General features: G+C 33.3%; 6 protein-coding genes across 11 annotated transcripts in view; 2 read left to right on the top strand and 4 right to left on the bottom strand.

The window, feature by feature from the left end:
• The window catches only part of LOC119637341 (BTB/POZ domain-containing protein 7), a 6,778-nt gene extending 5,228 nt beyond the window's left edge, over positions 1-1,550 (bottom strand). Inside the window, exon 1 of one of the 2 annotated variants that reach the window (XM_038033311.1) lies at positions 1,387-1,550. The gene's annotated coding sequence lies outside the window, so the exon portion shown is untranslated. Of the gene's footprint in view, positions 1-1,112; positions 1,326-1,386 lie in introns of those variants that run through there. The other variant, XM_038033312.1, reaches the window with a different exon arrangement.
• A 5,267-nt stretch (positions 1,551-6,817) lies between these two features.
• Positions 6,818-9,230, top strand: LOC119637423. The gene is made up of 4 exons (XM_038033444.1): positions 6,818-7,183; positions 7,256-7,420; positions 7,477-8,649; positions 9,178-9,230. The coding sequence occupies exons 1-4, from the start codon at positions 7,168-7,170 to the stop codon at positions 9,228-9,230; spliced, it is 1,407 nt and encodes a 468-aa protein (XP_037889372.1). The 5' UTR covers positions 6,818-7,167.
• Positions 9,231-14,264: 5,034 nt separating this feature from the next.
• On the bottom strand, positions 14,265-16,557 carry LOC119637329 (pyruvate dehydrogenase [acetyl-transferring]-phosphatase 1, mitochondrial). Its single transcript, XM_038033290.1, has 6 exons — positions 16,206-16,557; positions 15,976-16,123; positions 15,746-15,915; positions 15,505-15,694; positions 14,875-15,442; positions 14,265-14,780 (listed from the first exon to the last, which is right to left on the bottom strand). Exons 1-6 carry the CDS (start codon positions 16,353-16,355, stop codon positions 14,561-14,563), a joined length of 1,446 nt encoding a protein of 481 aa, XP_037889218.1. The 5' UTR covers positions 16,356-16,557; the 3' UTR covers positions 14,265-14,560.
• A 608-nt stretch (positions 16,558-17,165) lies between these two features.
• Positions 17,166-18,375, bottom strand: LOC119637360 (NFU1 iron-sulfur cluster scaffold homolog, mitochondrial-like). Its single transcript, XM_038033337.1, has 3 exons — positions 18,240-18,375; positions 17,944-18,179; positions 17,166-17,878 (listed from the first exon to the last, which is right to left on the bottom strand). The coding sequence occupies exons 1-3, from the start codon at positions 18,311-18,313 to the stop codon at positions 17,331-17,333; spliced, it is 858 nt and encodes a 285-aa protein (XP_037889265.1). The 5' UTR covers positions 18,314-18,375; the 3' UTR covers positions 17,166-17,330.
• A 571-nt stretch (positions 18,376-18,946) lies between these two features.
• Positions 18,947-19,811, top strand: LOC119637357 (transmembrane protein 242). Of its 5 annotated transcripts, none has more exons than XM_038033333.1 (4): positions 18,947-19,063; positions 19,133-19,371; positions 19,438-19,610; positions 19,697-19,811. In XM_038033333.1, the coding sequence occupies exons 1-3, from the start codon at positions 19,012-19,014 to the stop codon at positions 19,567-19,569; spliced, it is 423 nt and encodes a 140-aa protein (XP_037889261.1). In that variant the 5' UTR covers positions 18,947-19,011; the 3' UTR covers positions 19,570-19,610; positions 19,697-19,811. The 5 variants fall into 5 exon arrangements, with proteins under 5 accessions (XP_037889261.1, XP_037889260.1, XP_037889259.1 ...); XM_038033332.1 differs by having other exon boundaries at positions 19,675-19,811; XM_038033331.1 differs by having other exon boundaries at positions 18,948-19,063; positions 19,438-19,599; positions 19,659-19,811.
• LOC119637422 lies at positions 19,671-20,762 on the bottom strand. The gene is made up of 5 exons (XM_038033442.1): positions 20,563-20,762; positions 20,454-20,502; positions 20,181-20,373; positions 20,080-20,116; positions 19,671-20,016 (listed from the first exon to the last, which is right to left on the bottom strand). The coding sequence occupies exons 3-5, from the start codon at positions 20,296-20,298 to the stop codon at positions 19,671-19,673; spliced, it is 501 nt and encodes a 166-aa protein (XP_037889370.1). The 5' UTR covers positions 20,299-20,373; positions 20,454-20,502; positions 20,563-20,762.
• Positions 20,763-21,318: the final 556 nt, after the last annotated feature.

Raw genomic sequence — 21,318 nt, 5'->3', positions numbered from 1 at the left:
AATATAAAATTATATGGTTGGTTATGGAGAAGAGGGGAAAAGGAAAATAACGGTAAGAGCATGATTATAAAAACCCAAAAAGTTTATACAAGAGAAGGAGCAGAGGGCGGCGGTTAACCATCAAATTTGCGTTACCATATATTTACATGTTTATCATCTCTACCTCTCGCAAAGTTATTTTCCCCCCTCCCCTTCCCCCTTCTCCTTCGTTAGTCCTCTTAAACTTCTCCCTATCTCTCCCACCCTGCTCTTTTCCATCTTTCCGGCCTCCACATACATAACTTTGCACATTAACATTGTCACTCGCACGCACAAACAACTATATATTCGTTACGGCGGAAATTATAAAATGGAAATCAGCCCGTCCAAGACAGAATACCTGAAGAAAATGCATACATATGTTTTGCCCTTTAGCAGAAGACGAATTAGTTATTCTTTACCTGATAACATATTCGCTGCCAAGCATGGACGCTGCCTATGTTTGTGCGAAAATGAATAATGTTAAAAATATACAATTTTTTAAATAATTTTGGAGAAACACCGACGAATGCGCTACTTTAGCAAACCCATGGATCTATTGAATAAAAATTTTTCATGACGGCCTCTTTACACTTTAATTTATAGTTATGTATATCGTTAGGCAAAAATTCAGAATGTCAGCAGATAATTATTCATTCAAGTACTTAAGAAAAATTTGCATAATTACAGTTTCCTGGAAAACAATTAACCGCAAACACTATTTCTATTAAACAATTGTTTATTTTGCGCGATGTATTGAAACAATTTTCATAACAAAATAAATGAACGAATACATAAACAATTTATCGAAAAATCACAATCACAAACTCGCACACTTGGCCATACAAGTTAAATAATGTGCTGCGGTGGTAGGCATACATTGTAGGCAGAGGAAAAGGCAGCAACAACAACGCGCAAAAGAAAAGAGCAAAGATAATAATCACATACACACATACCATTTTTTTCTACGTTGCAAGAGAAAAAAAATGTTTATAAAACAGCTTTCACTGTTTAAACTAGGATGAAATTTTAATACACGCTTTTCTTTAACCATATGAAAAGAAGTATTTAAAAAAATATAGACATATTAATACCTTTTTTCATTATATAAATATAAAACTATATTTGCATACAAATTCTTGGGATAACAGCCAAGATACTATTTTTTTCTCTACATTCACACACTGATGGATATAAATGTTACATTTCTCAAAAGCATATATTATATGAAAAAGATTCTTCTATTTCACGTATATATTTAGCATTTTGTGCATTTCATATAAAACGCAAATTTTCTTTTAGTTTCTTGTCTTTTCATTCATTCAATATTTTAATCTTTACATATATACGCATAACTTCTCCACTCACTTCGCAATTTTTTGACCATTATTTTATGTATGAATGTGGACTTTTAAATTTCTATCATAAATATGTGTGATCGCTTTTCATATAGATGTATACGTTTATTAAATCAAATATACTTTGAAGAATTTTTAATAATTTCCACGATTGTCAAATTAATTTTTTTACTTCTTTTTCTAAACACTTTTCATATTTTATTCTGAAAATTTTCTCTTGTATCGATGGAAAAAATATAAACACCCCACGAAAAAAAGAATTTTATGACATTTTTCACATAATACTTCGATTGCCGATAACTGAAAAATCAGCCAGAAAAATCGACAGTGTTGGTAAGCGTAAAGAAATTCTCTAATAAGTAAATTTTTAAAGATGTCATTTATAAAATTCTTTATATATTAAACGCAATTATTAATTAATTAATATATTTATATCACTAAACACAAAATAGATGGACAAAATGCAATGAAATGAAATAATATTTATTTAAAAGTTTCATTAGTCAAATTCTGTTGCGGATACATCCAGAGCTTTTTACATCTAACTGACAGAAATGTAAAATGAAAAATAAGTAACTAAGGTATATAAACAGTCCTGCACGAACTTTTATGTATATAGACACATACTTATGGCTATATATACATATTTACAAATATATATATTGTTTATATGCATATATATCTGTGGATAGATAAGGATCTATCAAATCGCAAAATTTCGTTAAAGTCAGTTTTAAAAAATGTCTTTTTTTTCAAAGTTTCCCTATCAAATTCGAAAACCAATTAAATTGTTCTATATCATCTATAAGATGAATTTTTTAAGTTCGGTTCATAGTATATAGAATGTGTTATAATTTTCTGGTAACTCCCGAAAGAATAGATCAAATATAATATAAAAAGTAAATATTTCGGCTTCACCTGTAATCAGTTTCTTCACGCACATCGCTTGTATTAGGTTTTTCAATACAGACTCGTTGAATCGTGCGAAGCCAAACGGGCACGTTGCAAGATTTCGCGGCATTAGGTCGGTTGAATTAGATGCTAACAGACCGAGCTTCAAGATTTTCAAATAGCTCGGCAAAGCCAAGCTTGTGACATAAATCCAATTCACACCTTAATTGCACATATATGCATTTATTTGTATAATTTTTTAACTTCTTCCGACAACTGATCAACTGCTTCAAAATAATAATACTAATATATATGGGCACATGTACTCATATACAAAATTTTGATTTTTCAATATTTAGCAAGGGCAATGTATAAGAGAGGAGCGTTACGCAAAAGCCAAGCATTTAAAGTGGGATTTTAGGTATAAGCCAAGCGGAAGTGTCATAAGAAAAATGCCAACACAAAACGATTTAATAGAAAAATACTATTTGAACTACTGTAAATTACATTACTTTTTGTCTTCTTCTTTGTATTGTTTGGCGTTATTCAGAAAAAAATGACAGCAGTTGATTTGTTCGATTATTATAACACAGCGAAGTCTGTCGCCGCCATTTGCTGCAACACTCCTCTGCCAATACATCGGGATATCAGTGCTTGTGAATTGATTTTTTGACGTTAGACACGATACCTAAAATGCCGCTAAATTAATTAATTTGGACTTTCTTATGTTTGATTTATTGCAGAATTTGTTATATCAGGTAGCAACGCGGCTTAATATAGGCTCTTTGGCTTCAATAGAATTTAACACTCATTATTATGATTTTATTGATTTTGTGTCTTGGCCGATATAATTTTTACTTGTTAAGAGCAAGTGGATAATTAGTTTTGAAATTCTCGGTAAGATATTAGTTTTTTTAATGATCTTCTGTTAAGGATTTGTTGACCCATTTACTGTGCCCACACCTACATCCCTTTAACATTTTCTTTTAACAATATTTTAGAATCAATAGTCTAGTGTGTCGAAAGACGACCGTATAAGCCAGAGAGCCTATGAATTATTTATATTATTAATGTTATTATTGTTATTATTATTATTATTGTTATTATTCTTGTTATTATTATTGTTATTATTATTATTATTATTATTATTGGTATTATTATTATTATTATTATTGTTATTATTATTATTATTATCGTTATTATTATTGTTATTGTTATATATGTTATTGTGTATATATGTTTTCGTACATTAGTTTGTACAAATTTTACGGGGCAAAAAACTCAAAACAAATTCATCATTCAGAATTCCACGCAGCGCTAAACAACGATTAAGACTTTTAACCAGACGCCACCTTTCATAATGATGTGACGATTTGGGCCTATGCATAACGGCTGATTTATGACGATTAAGGCTCATCTGTAACGAATAAAGTTATCACGCTCATAACAAATATAACAATTGAGCCCTAATTATATACGCTCACAGTACATTAAGAACACCTCTGTTTTCCAAATTGAGCAAAAAATTGGTTTTTGTTCATTACTCATAAACTATGACAGATAAATGTACAAAAATTTGAAACGCGTATGGGCAATGCTGCACAAGAATGGGAAAAATTGACCACGTCTAGTTTAGAAAATCATTTTCGGATAGTAGATTCAACAATGACATCTTCTTGGATATTTTCGCGACTACATAGCCAGTTTTTGGTGATTCAAGTCTCAGTGCGGTGGAGTTCACTTTGGTCATAAAGTCATATCGATTGGGCACGCATCCGCTAGGCTGCAGCCGCCAGTTCGCTATTTCTTTCTTCCTTTCTCTTTTCTCATTTCTTTCTGATCGGGTGACATCCCCTGAGCGATTGGTCATATATAAAAAAAAGACAAACAAAAATTTATTATCACTTTCTTAGAGAAGAAAACGTTTGAATTGCTTTCAGTGCTACTCTGAGAGAGGTTAAAAAAGGTTTTTTTTGTTAGTAATTTTCAATGTGTTATGCGAAGCAAGTTATGCGTTATGCGAACTAAGTCTATGCGAAACGGAAATAAAATTCTTTTCATAAGTTCACGTTCCACAATTTGTGTGCACGTAAACTTTTAAGTTACACAGCCACATAACTACAGTTCAAATTGCGTTGGGTCCTAAGGTCCATTTTCTCTAAGATTTTTTTAATTACAATAATTTTTTAAATTTTTGATGTAGAAATGTTTGACGTATTATTATTATTATATGTAAAAAAATATTGATTATTCAATTACCTTGAGAAAATATCCAATTAAAGAAGTATAAAGTTCAAGTAAAAGATTAGAAAAATTATATTCATTTTATATTAAAAAATGTATATAAAAATAAAATATATATAAAAGAATGATTGAATATTGCTTTTGCTTTTAATTTCACATAAATCATTAGTTTCTACAAATAGCTAATAAACAAACCAATACCGTCTGCAAACAGCACAGCAATACCCGCTCATATCCCACGAATGCCGTCTACAAAACGCCCGTGCGTCTTCAAAAGCTTCGGTTTTCTCTCTCTCTCTCTCTCTCTCTTTCTTTCTTTCTTTCCTTCTTTCTTTTTTTCTTTCTCTCTGACTTTCTGATTCTCACTACATTCTTATCATCGATCTTCTTACTTTTACTTACATTCGAGAGAAGTTATATAATTCTTTGTATCGTTTTTATACCCATCACCAAAGGATTAGGGATATATTCATTTTACCAAAGAGTTTGTAACGCTTAGAAAGAAGCTTCAAGGATAAAATTACATAACCTTAATATATCTTTTATACCAGAGGAAAACCATACTCCGTATGTACTTCATAGCAAATAATTACGTCAGGTCACATAGCAAAGTGTAAGCGAGCTCCTTTCAAATGATTCCAAACTCTCATGTGGCTGATGTTTAGTGCCTCCGCTATTTCCTGACGGCTTTCCCGCCGGTCTTGCCCCACCAGTTGCAAACTTTCATCGACTTTTGCAGTGGCTACGAGACGCATCTTTGACATCGTAATTTCCGGAACGGAATCGAGCAAAGCACTCTTGGGTCCTTCACCCACTCACAGCATTCTCACCGCACATTTCACAAATTTTTCGGCATGTTTTTGACTTTTTTATAGTAAAAACGCATCACGTCACGTATTACTTCAGATATTTCACTTATTTTCAAATCAATATAACTTTTTACACGAGCAAAAAATTAAAAGACTATCTTCACAAGGAATGTAAGCTGAAATGTCACCTTTTGAGCAAATGTTCGTTGCCCAATATATATGGGCATCAACACCATTCCCCGGAAAAAACCGCGCAGAATTTTCAATATGACCTAATATGTGGAAAAATGAAAGATAATATTAATTTGTAATGTTAAACAATAACTTATGTGATTATATCATTGACGTAGTATTGTGTTGCGCTTATGAATAAGAACTTGTTACATATATACATGTTACATGTTACATATATAACATGTTACAGTCTGCGTGGTAAAGGGCTCAAAAAGTTTTCAAAATTCTCCTCTAACAAGTGGGCACAAAGCATTGTTTTGTCTCCCTTCGTGTTCAAAATGCAGCCCATACGCTAAAGGATCCATCATCATGAGGATATCGCACATCTCCTCAATATTCATGAAAAGGGGGCATTTTTATGGCACAGGGTAAAGCGTGGTTTGGCAATTTTGTGTTCATACCCAAGACGAATGGCATCTTTAAGAAGTTGCTGCACACGATGTCTCCTTAGATTTGCGACCAATTTTGCCTTTATTTCATTGGTTGCTAAATGGCGTATACGTTTCCTCTTCCTCCACTGATCTACCGTTAGGATGACACCACTGTGCGACTATATTTATCGGAGTGTTTTAGGTAATTTGAGACCACATTGCGGTACCAATTTACCGCAACTGATATCTCGACAATTTTCTTACCAGCAAGTCTCATTCTTGCAATTTTCCCGCGCTGCTCATATGAAAGTTCACTTCCTGTTGGCGTTTTCGACTAACAGCAAAACTATGAAGACAATTATACCTTAAAATATGCCTTGCTTACCCAAAGCGAGATATTTTCTATAAAACACAAATTGAAAATTAATATATTCACTTATCATCATTTTTGGACGGAATAAATACATATATGATTACTTGACAGGCAGTATAAATAACAATGTTAAATGAAGTAGTGTAGGGTATTTAATAATCGGCCGTAATGTTTTCCTTCTTTCCGCCTTCAGCCAATCAGCAATTTAACAACAGATGATTTGCTAAGTTGAGTAACAATTTTACTTGTTTTTATTTATATTTACATTTTCTATTTTTGATCAGCTTTTATCAATATTTTATTCATTTTTAACGCCGCTAATTATCTCAGAAAAGACAAGAAGATATATGACGATAGACAAAGGCAAAACTGTGAGCCACGCTAATTGTATGTTTTTCCCTTTTTACCACATTTCGACCGATAGTCATTGTGTAAAACGAAATTACAAAACATTAATCTTTTATATATATTACAAGTGTATAAATGTTACCAAAGAAAAAATAAAAAGAAGAAAACAGCTTTTTTGCACACAACACGATGCAAAGTGTGATTTACAGAAAAATTTTCAGAAATTTTCATAATTATCAATTGAAATAAGTTAATTCTTTCAAATATAAATGTATATAAGCATTTAGGATTTGTTTTATTCTCGTTAAAAAAAGACGGGAAAGTAAAATTCAAATAAGAACAGCAACGGAAATAGAAATACTCGCAATGAAAATAGCAGCGAAAATTATGAACTGAAACCAATCAAAGCCACTACTGCTTAGCGCATTAACAAAACAAAACATACATGTACAGCAGAAGGAACGAGTTATTTACTCGTAGTTAATAAATATTATAAGGAAATCATAAATAGAAAATTTGAAATGGAAACCACACAGAGTAAGTAATATAAACCAAAGATTCGTTATAACATATAACGGTAAACTCTGCTAATATAACCTCTTTACGCAGAGAGACGCCGATATCAAAAGGATTCGGCCCCCACAGATGATATTGTTACCTTAATACACTTAGTTAGGCAAAATCCTACTTTGTACAATTATAAATTGCAACCAAATCAGCGTAGACGTATTGATATACTTAATGGCTGGGCTCAGATAGCAGCACAAATTGGAAGTGAGTAATCTATGTCATAATTAAATCTTGTTGATAAAAAGATTGAGACATCTCAGATAAATATACTGTCGAAGAGTGCCGTCGTAAGTGGAAAAATTTACGGGATACTTACCATCAGTATCGTTTGCGTAAAACTAAAATAGGTGATGGCTTGTCAAAATGGCGATATGCTAAAGATATGGAATTCTTGTCAAATGTCTACCAACCCAAGTTGAAGTCACATCGTACACAAAATTTTAACAACACTAATGCCCAGGACGCCCAGGACAATCTGTTACAGGGCGTAATCGGGGGTAACGACGATAACAAACACGTTGTGTCACAGGATATGGTCCACTCAAGCATTATATCAGTGAACGATACAGACACTTTTATATTGACTGCCTATGAAGATGTAACGCATGACAACGATGTTACACATGAAGACCCAAATATGTCCCATGTGTCCCATAATGAATTGAATCATGACACAAACAGCATGGAAGGTTGCGTCGAAATTGTCAAACACGAACAACATAATTCGTTAGATGACGATGGGCCAAACGGTGGAGAAGTAGACTACGAAGAAGTATGCTTGTATGAAGAAGCTGGAAATGCCCCGAGCGTTGATTGTGAGACTATTATAGGTGGAACAGGCGGAGGCAATTCAGCTAATTCGGATGACACTAAATTTCAATATATCGATGCCAATGATTTTTGTATAAGTACAATAAATCCCACACCTCGTTCTCAATATTCAAGTAGTGCCAGCAGTGTTATCGGAGCAACTGGCACTATAAAACTTAAAAATCTACCTATTGTTAGCTCATCAACCGCCTCATTAACTCCCTCTACTTCTTCTACCTTGGACACAAGCGCGTCCTGTGTCACTATAGCCTCATCGACAGTGCATTTACATTCATTGCCAGAACTAACGCCGTCCCCTGCTGCAGCCAACACCACCACCACCGTCGCAAAATCTGAAAACCAAGCCGATTCCTCGTTTACCCAAGCACCGCTAATTAACTTTCCACCGACACCAGTGTCATCTATAACGAATTTTGCATCAGCCTATTGCGCACATCAACGTGAGGAGTGTGATTTATTCTTTGATTTTCTTAAAAAGAAAATTCAACGTTTCCCACCTGAAGAAATAACTTCGATACAAGTGGAATTTCTTAATTGCGTGTTAAGACGCGAGGCTGAACATGCTCAAAAAAATGCCCAGCTACACCAACATAATAATAATAGCAATAACAATAATAATAGCAACACCAATAACAACAACAACGTTACATTAAAATGAAGCTATTATACAGTTTCATAAATTCTAAGGTTTCTAAATAAGAGTGACGTGAAAACAAAGATTACTCCCATCGCGAGATAAAAGTCCTAGAGACTGCAGAAAAAATGTCTTTTGTTTTATAAATAAATTAATTACGGCAATTAATTATGTTGAGATAAATATTATATTGTTTTAATGAATAAATGTTTGTACATAAATAAGTGGAACCGAAATGTCGAATCAGTGGCTTTGTTTCATTTTTATGGACTAGGCATTTAGCTTATCTGCTCGACAAACAACTGCATGGAAGCGTTGACATTTATTTCTCACTGATAACAAACTTTCGTTAATTACCGCAAAATTCACAAAATAAAATCACTTGATAATGTGAAGGATGTAAATTTGTTTTAATCGTCATTAGTATATATATATTTATCCTTCATTTACTTTTTTTTTTTGAATTTTGAGTAAGTTAATTAAACGTCTCATTTAGGATCATTCATCGCGGCTTTGGAAATTCAAAGCAATGAAAGTTATTTGCGCTAATATTATGCTTTTTAGACCCTCATGATTCAAATCTGTTGCGGATCGACAAATAAGAGATATTCCCTCTCCCATGTCCGATCATCGCCCAACTAGGTTAGAGTTTTATGACATGTCATGATTGAGAGTGACTTTCTATTAATCATTTATAACATATATATCACGGGCATAGTTTATAAAACATGATATTATTTTTGGAATAAAATTGCAATCTTGAAAATAGGAACGTCTAGGGTTCGACACAGTGATATTATCTACAATTTTAAACATAGGTATTTTCAGTCAGTTGATAAATGTAGAAAATGTATGGATGCAATCAGTTTTCGGCAAGCAATTCTTTTTTATGCGAGTTAATAAATAACCTTACTCTAGTTTCCTTATGTGGCAGTCCATTCGTCCTAACTTATCTTACTACCATATCTAAAGATTTGATTAACTATGGAATTAGAAGCAAATCATGTATTGTTATTTTTCAGGGCATTTCATTTTTATTAAGATCAAGCTTCAAAACTCTAAAAATCAAATAAGTTGAAGGTATCGTAAATAAAAAAGTCGTAAATATTTTCAGTTATTAGAATGAAAAGAGCATTTGCAAAGGATCCTATCTTACAACAGAGAAAGGGAAAGAAATAACATCAAAAATGTATGTGTACGATTAAAATTGGCCCTTCGCTAAATGTAGAAAACGCTTGTAGTCATTGGTTTATTCGATTGCCAAATCCAATTATGAAAACGAAGTAAAAGTCCCTGTTTGGTGAAATATTTACGAGTTAATGGCAAACTATTTGCTGTGATGCAGAAAATTCGGCGGATAAGGAGCGACCTGAAAAAATAGATTAATATAATCCAAATCCTCTATGGTTGATTTACTAAACACATAATGTATTATGAAATCAAAAATTGTTAAAAATTAGTCCTCTTTGGCATATGAAGGCTTATTTTTCATTAGAATCCTTGTATGAGTTAGGATCCAAAAAAATAGATAATTGTTCTATCATGTATTATTATGAATGAATTTTCATGCAGAAATATTGAAAACTAAATCTCTACTATTTAAAGATTCATTTTCTGTAAGAACGGTCATATGACTAGGGGTTCAAAATATTACCCTGTCCGGTCCAAGGTTTTCACACCAATTAGTAGTAGGCGATTTTTGTCTCAAAGTTCTAAAAGTTGCAGTGTTTTTTCTTAGAACGACTCATCAAAAAAAAAAAAACGTTATATGGCGAGAGATGGAAAAAGTGGTCCGATCCGAACCATTCCCAATACCGTTCGTCCTTAAGCCGAAACACGTCATCAGAATGTGTCAAAAATTGTGACTGGTAGATTAAACATAAAAATACCAAATAGACGAATGGACAGATAAGTTTGGATCGAATAGTACAATAAAAGGTGAGCCTGATTTAGGTTCCACCGGTTGCTAGATTCATCTGCCAAAACTTAATTTATATCCCGTATCATAAACTGTATGCAGCATAATCAGCGCACTGATTTTTCCTCAACCGTAGATGCAATAAAAATTCGAGAAATAGAAGCCACCGTTTTTGTATTACAAAAGAAAACTTCCTTTCTTTGCAAGCAAGTATAGTGTGCGAAGCCCATAAATATGCAATAGTTTTGCAAACAAAATTGCAATACGCATTGTAATGATATTAATTATGGAACCCGTTTAAAATATCATAGATTTCATTTATTTTTTATTTAGTATTTAATTACATTAGTGTAATGAAATTAATATGAATAGGCTGTCACATAAATTTTAATTCATTATTGCCAATAGGTTTAGATTGTGATATAATGTAATAAAATAATGCACAACTTTTGCAATCGTAATTGAAAACGCTTTGAATTTAAGTTAGAAATCGTTAGTTAACGGAAAACCTCAAAAATATGATTTTTGCTTTATAATAAGTAAAATAAAAAGTAAGATATATTGAAAGGATCCAATCGCGATTTGTTTCCAATTGCCAAGTCCTAATTATAAAATCAAGATCGAAACATTTGTGCGAATCTGGCCTGGTTATACAATTGCAACAAACCAACGGATACTTGAGATCTCTTCTCCTCCAAATTCTTGCAATAAAACATCTTCTTTATGTGTGCTTAAACTTTTCCTTTATTAAAACAATCGCATTCGGGAAAACGAATTCTTTGTACGTTTTGGAATCAGTCAACAGAACGGTATAACCGATTTAATATATTGTAGCCAACTCATTTTTTTATACGGCATACGACACCTACCTCAGAAAACGTGCAAAAAAAATCGTATAAAAAAATACAAGTGGCGTATAGGCAAATTTGGGGATATGTTCAACAACTTAAAAAATCGTGTAAAATCAAAAAACTCTACATATTTTCCCAAAAAGTCTTGCAAAGAGAGCAATAATGGAATTCATATCACAAACTTATAAGGCAAAGCCAATTCATTTTTATTAGAAAAAAAGTTTAAAGTTTACAATGAACGTCAGCCCGTAAGCACAACATATAAAAATCGAAATTGAGATTAGGAATAAAAACCCGTTTCGCAACTACCCATCACTACTTGATAGCAAGCGTGCACGTTTATTACAGAGTAGACCATAAATGTTATCATCAGTTTGCATGTCAGATATGTCCAGCACAACCTCCTGCGTATGATTCAAATGAAGAATGACAATAAAATTCAGGCATTGCACGCAGTAGCCCAGGTCACTATCCACATGTGTGGATATTGGAAGCCGACCGACTTCTGATCGCAGTATTTCCCCAGCAACTGTATTCTGTTGTTGTATACAATAATTTCTGTAAGATATTGTCAAAAAATTCGAATTAAAAAAAAAAAAGTGTTAGGGAAGAGTATAGTATTATTTCAAGATCGGGTAAAAAAAGCGTAGCATGTACTTTATTAACGGTAGCAGATTCAGTATCTGATTTCCTTTGCAAAAAGTTGAACTGAGAGTCCGTTTTGCTAGTGTTGAATCTGTTTCACTCTTTAGTCTGAAAAAAGTAACAAGTGGGGAGTGGCGCATTATTAAATACCCTACAGTTGTCCAAATATCAACATTTCAATATAAGGTGTTGTATAGAAAGTGATTGATTCGAACCATTTTCAATGGTGTTCTTCGTTCGGCCAAAACTCACATTTGATGAAAATATGTCAAAACCTACGGCCTGTAGATTGAACGCAGGAAAACAAGAGAGACAGACGGACAAACAAGCTTAAATCGATTCAGAAAATAATTTTGAGTCAATCGGAACCTATATCAAGCGCTTTCCTTCCGTCTAAGTGTTGCATACATCCGCACAAAGTTAATATACCCTTGTGCCACTACGGGTGGAGACTATAAAAATTGGAGTTTTTTTTTTTAAATATATCTTATTGAACGCTTAATTTAAGTGTTCCGAATTACACATCATATATATTTTGGAATATGGGAAAAATTTGATCTATCACGTCGTAAACGGCAAGGAAAAAATATAGATTTTCTTTAAATAACACAGATAATCATGGTCGACCGATCCACATAATCCATGAAAATCAACTGCGAGAATGAATTCTTTTAGAAAACAAGTTTTTGACGAAGAAAATGTGCCATTGCGAAAAAAAGAGCATAAGACGAATTTCTTGATCTCTTTCTCAGTTGGGAAGGAGAACGTAAGTCAATTCTAGTTTTCAAAACAAAAAAATGGGGTAAGTACGGTTTCTAGCTTGTGTAGTTAACTATGATTATCACAAGTGCTGTAAAATCGTGCAATATGCATAATAAGACGTAAACGCTATATACAATCATATAGCAAACCAAAGGCTCTCTGCTTTATTTTGCGATCGATTATCGTACAAGATTTTGCAATGAATATTAGCAAGTCAAACTTAGCAAGTCGCTTATTACTTTTTCTTCGTCTTTTATAATTGGTAGCATTGCATTGACTTACTTTTGAAATTCGAACACAAACTATCCTTTAGCGTATTTGCATTAGCCGTTTTCTTAAAAATTTCCAATTTTTCTGGGCTTTTGTTTATTTTCATAGAACTCCCTGCAGCTTTTGTTTAAATACCACCAATCTATAGTTTGTACTAAATTATTATTTATTGTGGTATTCATTAGGTTTCGAAAATCGTCAAAGGTCGTGATGTTATTGCTCAAGCCCAATCAGGTACTGACAAGACGGCTACATTTTCGATACCAATCTTTCCAGAGTTTGGATATCTCTTTAAGGGAAGCATAGCTGTTATGCGTTAGACGACTTGATGAATGTTCCATGCCATATATGCATTCGTGGTACTAGCGTGGGAAAAGACATACGAAAATTAGACTATTGTCAGCACATTGTAAGCGGCATTCGTGGAAGGGTTTTTGACATAATCAATCGCCATGTATTTCGTACCAGAGCCATTAAGATGTTGGTTTTGGATTACATTGTGTTATGTTCGCTTCCGGAATTAAGTAAAAATATTAATGCTAATTGCTATGATCAGTTTGCAGGACGCTTTGATAGCAAAAAAACAAAGAATGATTGCTAGGGTAACAGAACGAAAAAACAAATAATGACGAGATCGATCAAATTTTTCACGATCAAAAAATATTTCGCCAATTAGAAGTTTTAATGTTTCCTGCATCTTACCAAATCTAATAATTTTCTCAGAGTAACCACCATTCTGCTCAACATACAATATATCGTATCTTTGAAGATTTTGCTCTAAAACAGAAGAGACGCAATTGAAGCAGTAGCTACAAATTAAATAAAGAGATATGACGCCAGCAGGAGAGGCAGAGCTCTGAATAAATTTCACTTGATTTCACTTGCTTTGAATACAGAATCCCATTGTCGGGCTATCCGATAAGTGGTAAACAAAAAAACTTATAAAACTCAAAAATGTCGACACTGGCTGTTTGTTACTTTGTTTTCTTATGATTTCAAAAATTGCTTTACAAGAAAAAAAACAAACCAAACCACAGAATGTGTAAAAAGTTCAACAGCAATTAAAAGAACAGAAACGTAAAATTGCGAGGGAAAATTTTTAATCAAAATAAGTAGTTGAAAAAAAAAAAACTCATCTGGAAGAGTAATCATTTTATTTTAACAATATTTTTGGCAATCGTTTTTACATTTGCAGAGATTTGAACTAAGATTTGTTTCATACATTTCTTAACAGGAACAAATGCATAAAAAAAAAAAAAATGTATAGTAAACGGTAAACAGTAATTTCTAAAACTAAAAGAAGGAACGAAATCAATCAGTTCATCAGCAGCTACCAAACACGTTTAAAGAAAAGAACTTTGAACAAACTATTTACACAAAAGAAAACTAAAATAGAATAAACAATCTTCGTTAGTGACGAGATGTTATCAAAATTAAGACGTTCCGGTATCTTTTAGACTGGAAATACAATCACTATTAAAGTAAATCACTGTGATGGTTATGTCATCCCGGTAAAGACGCACAACATCTTGAGGTAGTGAGAGATAATAGGAGATTTTTGAATGTTCAATGCCATAATCGGTGGAACCCAGCGCATAACGTATTAAATGAGTTGCGGAGTTCTGATCCAATGGCTTCGTTGTGAGTCCAGCTCTGAAAAATGGTAATATGTAGCAAGTGAACAGTTTTTTTTCATTAATCGAATTTAAATCTCTCCTCAAGATGGAGCCTTAGCTTAAAAACATACTTCCTTTGCGCCAACAAATCAGCTATCGATTGTAACGATACATCTCCGGACGGTATCTTGACTGGTTCTAGAATTCGCTTTGAACTTAGGTGTTCGCCAACCAAACCCACAACTTGTGAAGGTGTCAAAAAATCCCATAGTCCATCGCTGGCTATAACTAAAAATTTGTCATTGGGCGTTAATGTATGATGCTCAACTTCCGGTTCAGCTGTTAAGTATGGCGGTGTAAAGTAATGCTGCGGTATTGACGCCTCACCGTAAACAGGTACAACAAATTTTTCCATAGTGGTACTCGACCATTTATAACGAAAGTCTCCTAAGGCACGCAGTGGTGCTAATTGGCCCAACAAACGATCATTACGTATGGCAGTATCGCGTTCTTCTTTAGGATGTTCAGATAATATGCGCTTTACTTCGCGGTGATTGTCGGTATTGTGCTCAACCGTGAGTTTTTTTGAAAGCCATTGACCAGTTTCCGTGTTTTGAGTACCCAATACAGCGGTACAATCACCGGTATTCGCTACGTGTAAATCGATACCTTCCACATGAGCAACACAAGCCACAGCACCTATGTTAGACATTACGTAACTTATCAAATCAATTTAAATGATAAGCACTTATAAACTTTACCAGACATAGCGACAGACATTGTACGTATATTTGTATGACGTAAAGCTTCTTCCGATAAATCTTTATCCAAAGAAAGAAAAGCATTTTGTATTTCCTTAGAGCGTTCATTTTGACTTTGACTAGAAATTTTTCTTACGAATTTACTAAAACTTTCTTCATAAAGATCTTTAATTTCTTTAACAAAATCCACCTGAAAAAACACAATCATTAATATCTGAATAGTTATATATTATGATCGGACCTTATCATTATGGCACTTAAGAAATGATTGACTGTTACATTTTTGTTTGATTTGTTCTTTCAATATCTTTCGATCAATTACACTGGCAGCTATATACCGTAATAAGCGTTTAGATACAACTTGGGAACAAGCTGGACCACCATGACCATCAAAAATGCCGCATATAAAAGCTACAACAATAATATCAAATTAGATAAATATTCATTGCATTGCAGACAATCAAAAAATACCATTTTTATGTATGAAACTAGCTTCTGTTCGGGTATCTTCACATGGTCTATTAGAACTTAATTGATTTGATTCATATCCATGCACTGAACAATTTTGCTCCTCAGTAAATGTATACATGAACTCATTTTCTCTTAAAATCAAATTGACCTTGACAATGTAATTAAATAACAAAATAAACATACTCCAATATCAAAACATTTACGATTGAGATCGGCGCGAACGGACTTACATCATATGGTGATAATTGCGGCAAATGAGCTTGTCTCTGGACTGAAGTACACAAAAATTTACGCACTAATATACTTTGACCATAATTTAAAGAAATCGTAGATCTATGTCGCACATTAACGACTGTATGGCGTAACAATATTGTTAACATTTAATTTAATTTTGCTTTTTTTTTATCGAAGATGTCGAAGACGAATTTTGAAGTTTATGATGAGATTCTAATTTCTCTAAAAGTCAAATAACTTAACTGGATTACTTAAAGTAATCCCACTTGTACGGTTAGTAATGCTTACTTTATTTAAGATTAATTTTATAATTAAATATTATTATTATAACTACATAAATATTACAAAACACAACAAGACTTGATCCATGTGGAAGTAAAAACCAACAACAATTTTTATGTATTTTTATACAGCAGGGTTGCCGTTAGCACACAATTGTGCGACGTAACATATCATAGACTTAAGGTGATTTCTTACATATACTTTTGATCAGCTATTTCGGTCCAATTACATTAAATTATTATATATAGTAAGCATTAACTACTTGCGGGATGCAAAATTTTTTCCACAAATGGGTAAGGACTGCACTCTTTGGATGCACGCTGAGAATTTATGGCTTTTCCATCATCGTATTGGTTCAACAACTCTTCAAAATTTCCACCGTAGCTTTGTTACCAAAATGACTGCTTTTGAGATTCTATTTTATTGTTGACAAACTTATTCATAACATTTATGAATCTATTATCTGTTAAATTTGATCAATGGAATTATGTAACATCAAAATATTAGTTTTAGTTATTACTTAAACTATAACTAATAAAGAAAATCCCGAGTCTAAAATAAAACGAGATGGCATATTGCATTGACTGCAGGTTGCATCAGAAAGCCTGTTAAGAAGTATGATCCGGACCAGGTTATCTATTACACTTGATACTATTAAAAAAATGAAAATTTGCTTTCACTTTAGAACGTCATTATTTATTAAAATAACTAGCAACAGGGACGTTACCTAAGGTTTTAGATAATTTGAGAGAGATCGCAATCGCAAAATAAATATTATTTAAATTATATGAAACAAGACAAATTATACAAAGTTTTTAACAAAAACCAATTAGATTCAATTAGGATTTCTTCTCTTCAATATTTGGCGGTGCTGCTTCATTTACCGTCGCTTGTTCTTTTAATTTCATATTCCTTTCCAACTTGTTAAATTCTGACAAAACTACTTTGTCGACCTCGTCGTAAACTTGCTCTACTGCTTGAACCTCCGGTATGTAAAATTGTAACATATTTTGTACACCATTTTTCAATGTAACTATTGAACTGGGACATGAAGAACAGGAACCTTGCATTTTCAGCTTTACCACACCCTCCTCATAGCCCATAAATATAATATCGCCGCCATCCTCTTGCACTGTAGGCCGTATGCGGCTATCTAAGAGTTCCTTAATCATCATAACAATCTCATCGTCATCTTCATTGATTTGCGTATCGGAATTCGGTGTCGCTTCATTCAAAATGGGTAAACCACTAGCAAAGAAATCCATAATAATAGCAAATACCTCGGCTTTTATAATACCCCATTCGGCGTCTTCATTTTTGGAAATAGTTATAAAGTCTGCACCAAAGAAAACCGAACGTACGCCTTCAATGCGAAATAACAGTTTCGCTGGAGATAAAATGTGAACAAATTTCAATAGGCCCATTGACTCAGTTATTTTCTGATCTATTTACCTAAAGGACTGCAATGCGCAGCGGAGACTGAGGGAAAATCATATGTATTGCCTTTGCCCAACACATCTACCCCTGGCATAAATTTCAAACTATCTGGATTTGGAGTATCTTGAGTTTGTATAAACATCGACCTGCTCAATATTTGTGGATAGTTGCATGACTTCAATAGATCATTTTTGGACAACAACGAAGATTTCCAATCATTTGGTTTAAAGCTCTGTCGAAAACTCGCAATGCTGTTAAATGTATAAAGATCCAATTTTATTACAAAATATATAGCTAGATAACAAACTGACCTGCAAGTTATTCTATTGACATTCTTAACATTGCATTGAAAGTTGCGGAACGCAGTTAAAATTGTTCTCGACATTTTGCAATCTTCAGCAAATTTTAACTTTAAACAATAGTTCTAAGATAAACAAAAACACAGCTGATTTAAGGGAAACGCATTGAACGTACTGTTTGATTTTGCTGGATGACAAAAAATAATGTTATATCCAATATGGGATTTAAATAGAAAAATATAATATAATAATATTCTTATATCTACAACGAGCCCATGTTACAATGAAAAGCCTTAAGTAAACTATTATTACTAGTCAGCATATAGCCCTTTTTATTTGAAAATATCACTATTACATCTGAAAACTAAATTGTACAGGTCTACAAATCGTATATAAAGGCTCCGCCTTACAGATGTGTGCTTTGTTGTTAACTTTGAGCGAATTCTTTATTTTAGAAGACCATTTTTTTCAAGTTTTCTGAATTATTGCGCTTTTAATAGGGAAAAATTTTAAACGCTGTAAACAAATTTTGCCGATGTTCAAACTTAGCCTGGCCACAGTAAGAAAAGTACTTTGAACGCAAACTCATTTTCCTAAGTAAGACTTTGGATTCGTAATGATTTTTGCTGAAAGACCTATAATCGGAGGGACGAACAGGTCGGATTAATTAAAAACTTCTTTGTGACAACAAAGTCATTCTATGCTGGCAGCACTGTCGAAAGAAATTTAAATAAGCAATGAAGTAAAGAACAAAGAAAAAAGGCTACTTGGTTACAGCACAAAGATGATTGAGCCCAATGCATCTTTAGACATAAGAAAAAAATATAAAATTGAAGGTAGTAGATAACAAATTTTTTTTCATTTTAATAAAAGATTGAGATAACTAGAAATTACGCAAATTGCAGCTGTGCTTTTTTTGGGATTAGTTGGTGGTATATCGGCTTTATTTGGTTTTTCGCGTACGTTGGGCAAAGCCAAAGCAAGTGAGACTAAATTAATACAACAAGGTGGCCGAAAAACCGTTCTCTTATTGGATGAAGGATCTGCTTTAGCAATGAAAGCATTAGGTTTGGGCACTTTGTATGCTGTTATAGGAACGGGTGCATTTTGTTTCGGGGTTTGGAAATTGTCAGGAGCTAAAAATGTAAGTAAATCAGACATGTAGAAGCCCTTTATTTAGTTACATGCCGGTTTATGTGTTGATAAATAGATGGAAGAGTTTCGCATGAAAATGGGTCAGGGTCTCCCCAAGCTAACAAGTGACAGGCCGCCCACTAGCCGTACAGATTTTGATGGGGTCACTGATTTAATGAAATACTTAGCCGCTTGGGGCAAAGAGTAGAAAGATTCTTGGAATCTACTTCAATTAACTGTAAAACATGTGTATTTCATCGATTTATTATCTCTCTTATCATCTTGGTTTCTCATTAGTAAATCGTTATTTCAGCTTACTATTTCGTTTTTTTTAGTATTGGCAAAATTATCGGAAATTTCATTGGCCATGATCAAACTTAGCCGTTGTTCACATAAATCTCTAAGATTGTCCAGCATATCCCTAATTTCGGCATATTTCGTCTCCCTAAACAAGTAAAATTTTCTGCGGAAATCCAAGGCATCCCGGACGAAGACTTGCGGAGAAGGGGCATTTTGCAAATACACCAGTTGATCAGCAGATAAAATATTCCTATCTATTATTAGATTGCTTTCTTGCGATCTTTTCATGTGTTCGTATGCTTCAAAATATAACGCTTTCCATTGTTGTATCTCAGCTTGGAAACGAACTTCATAACTTATAAAAACAAAGCAAAAAGCGATTAAACTTTTTCTAATAAAAGTTGAATATTGTACTTACTCTTTGTACTTCGAATCTTCATCTATATTATCCTTTACTGAAACGAACAATTGTAAGCTATCGTTCAGTGGGTTAATTAGTTCAGTGGAGTAGTTACTTACAACAATCGTTTGCTTCAACTTGGAAGAAACTGTAGGTTTTAACAGATTTGCTTTCGAGCTGCTCCACACTAGTTTCTGATTCGGTATCCGTCAATACCAGCACATCCATGTTTATCATGTATAAATCACAAAAGTTTATTCCCGCTATGTTCTCTTCTACTTATATATTTACCAACAGGATGTTCAATGAATCCTTAGTTGAGAAATAGATTAAAAGATTGGAGATGTGTTACAAGTACAATATTAAAAAAAAAATAATACAAAAAGTGTTACCAGTATTACCACTTTAGCCACTTTTGTTTAGTTAGTGTCCAAATTCCACCTATAAATGATTAGTTAATGTGCAAAATATCTTTCTTAAAAATTCAAATTTCACATGTACATTTATATTTATTTACGACAATTATGCAAAACCCTCACGATCTGCTGTCCAAGTCGGAAAATGACAAAATAGTTATACAAGTAAGCCTAAAGAAGAAGATGAAATAACTTCGCATTGAAACTTTAAAAGTTGTGAATTTCATTTTCGAATCATAATTCCTGCGAATTAATATGTCTAGTTCGATTCAGAATTTAATACTGATCGAGAATATATATACTTTATAGGATCTCTAATTCTTCTTTTTGGGTTTTTAAAACTTTTTGACGTAATGAATATAACGCCATCTTTTGGTGGTGAATATGAAAATGATAGTTAACGCACGACAATGAATGCTATTGCGTATAGCCGGAAAACGAAAGCGAAAGCTGAATTTTTTATACGTAATGATCTTCCTAGATATCGTAATATGGAGAACAATTTCAGGAAGAAGTTCCTAGCGCAGGTTGAAGATCACTTTTACTACTTGCGAACGGGCGTTTTTATGAAGCGTTCGTGCAACAAGTTGATTATCAGGATGAAGTAACGATAGAGAATGTGATAGGGAGATGGTCACGGTCTAGTGATTGTGTCCCCAATCGGTAAATATAGCTGCGATCAAAGTAACGTCGGCCGCAGTTGAGATTTGGATCCACGAGCACTAATTTGGTAGTCATATATACGACTATATGATGCTTTTCGAATTCCTTTGCCTCTAAATAGCGTCTTTATACATGTTACCGAAGGAGGAGGCATATATTCGCTCTGCTAAAACGTTTG

Source organism: Glossina fuscipes, unplaced genomic scaffold, assembly GCF_014805625.2.
Source record: "Glossina fuscipes isolate IAEA_lab_2018 unplaced genomic scaffold, Yale_Gfus_2 59, whole genome shotgun sequence".
In the NCBI taxonomy this organism is placed as follows: domain Eukaryota; kingdom Metazoa; phylum Arthropoda; class Insecta; order Diptera; family Glossinidae; genus Glossina; species Glossina fuscipes.
Note: the sequence above shows the minus strand (reverse complement) of the source record. Positions and strands in the feature narration are given on the sequence as shown.

Coding starts and splice junctions, on each gene's coding strand:
- LOC119637329 (XM_038033290.1), bottom strand. CDS start 16,355: ATGTTAACAATATTGTTACGCCATACAGTCGTTAATGTGCGACATAGA. Junction 15,443..15,504: donor AATGTCTGTCGCTATGTCTG/GTAAAGTTTATA, acceptor TGTCTAACATAG/GTGCTGTGGCTTGTGTTGCT. Junction 14,781..14,874: donor GATTTGTTGGCGCAAAGGAA/GTATGTTTTTAA, acceptor ACCATTTTTCAG/AGCTGGACTCACAACGAAGC.
- LOC119637422 (XM_038033442.1), bottom strand. CDS start 20,298: ATGATAAACATGGATGTGCTGGTATTGACGGATACCGAATCAGAAACT. Junction 20,117..20,180: donor AGTTGAAGCAAACGATTGTT/GTAAGTAACTAC, acceptor TGTTCGTTTCAG/TAAAGGATAATATAGATGAA. Junction 20,017..20,079: donor GAAGATTCGAAGTACAAAGA/GTAAGTACAATA, acceptor TGTTTTTATAAG/TTATGAAGTTCGTTTCCAAG.
- LOC119637423 (XM_038033444.1), top strand. Junction 7,421..7,476: donor GATAGCAGCACAAATTGGAA/GTGAGTAATCTA, acceptor GAGACATCTCAG/ATAAATATACTGTCGAAGAG. Junction 8,650..9,177: donor ACACCAACATAATAATAATA/GCAATAACAATA, acceptor CGTCTCATTTAG/GATCATTCATCGCGGCTTTG.
- LOC119637357 (XM_038033333.1), top strand. CDS start 19,012: ATGATTGAGCCCAATGCATCTTTAGACATAAGAAAAAAATATAAAATT. Junction 19,064..19,132: donor AAAAAAATATAAAATTGAAG/GTAGTAGATAAC, acceptor CGCAAATTGCAG/CTGTGCTTTTTTTGGGATTA. Junction 19,372..19,437: donor AATTGTCAGGAGCTAAAAAT/GTAAGTAAATCA, acceptor GTTGATAAATAG/ATGGAAGAGTTTCGCATGAA.
- LOC119637360 (XM_038033337.1), bottom strand. CDS start 18,313: ATGTCGAGAACAATTTTAACTGCGTTCCGCAACTTTCAATGCAATGTT. Junction 18,180..18,239: donor GTCAATAGAATAACTTGCAG/GTCAGTTTGTTA, acceptor TACATTTAACAG/CATTGCGAGTTTTCGACAGA. Junction 17,879..17,943: donor TGCGCATTGCAGTCCTTTAG/GTAAATAGATCA, acceptor TTTTATCTCCAG/CGAAACTGTTATTTCGCATT.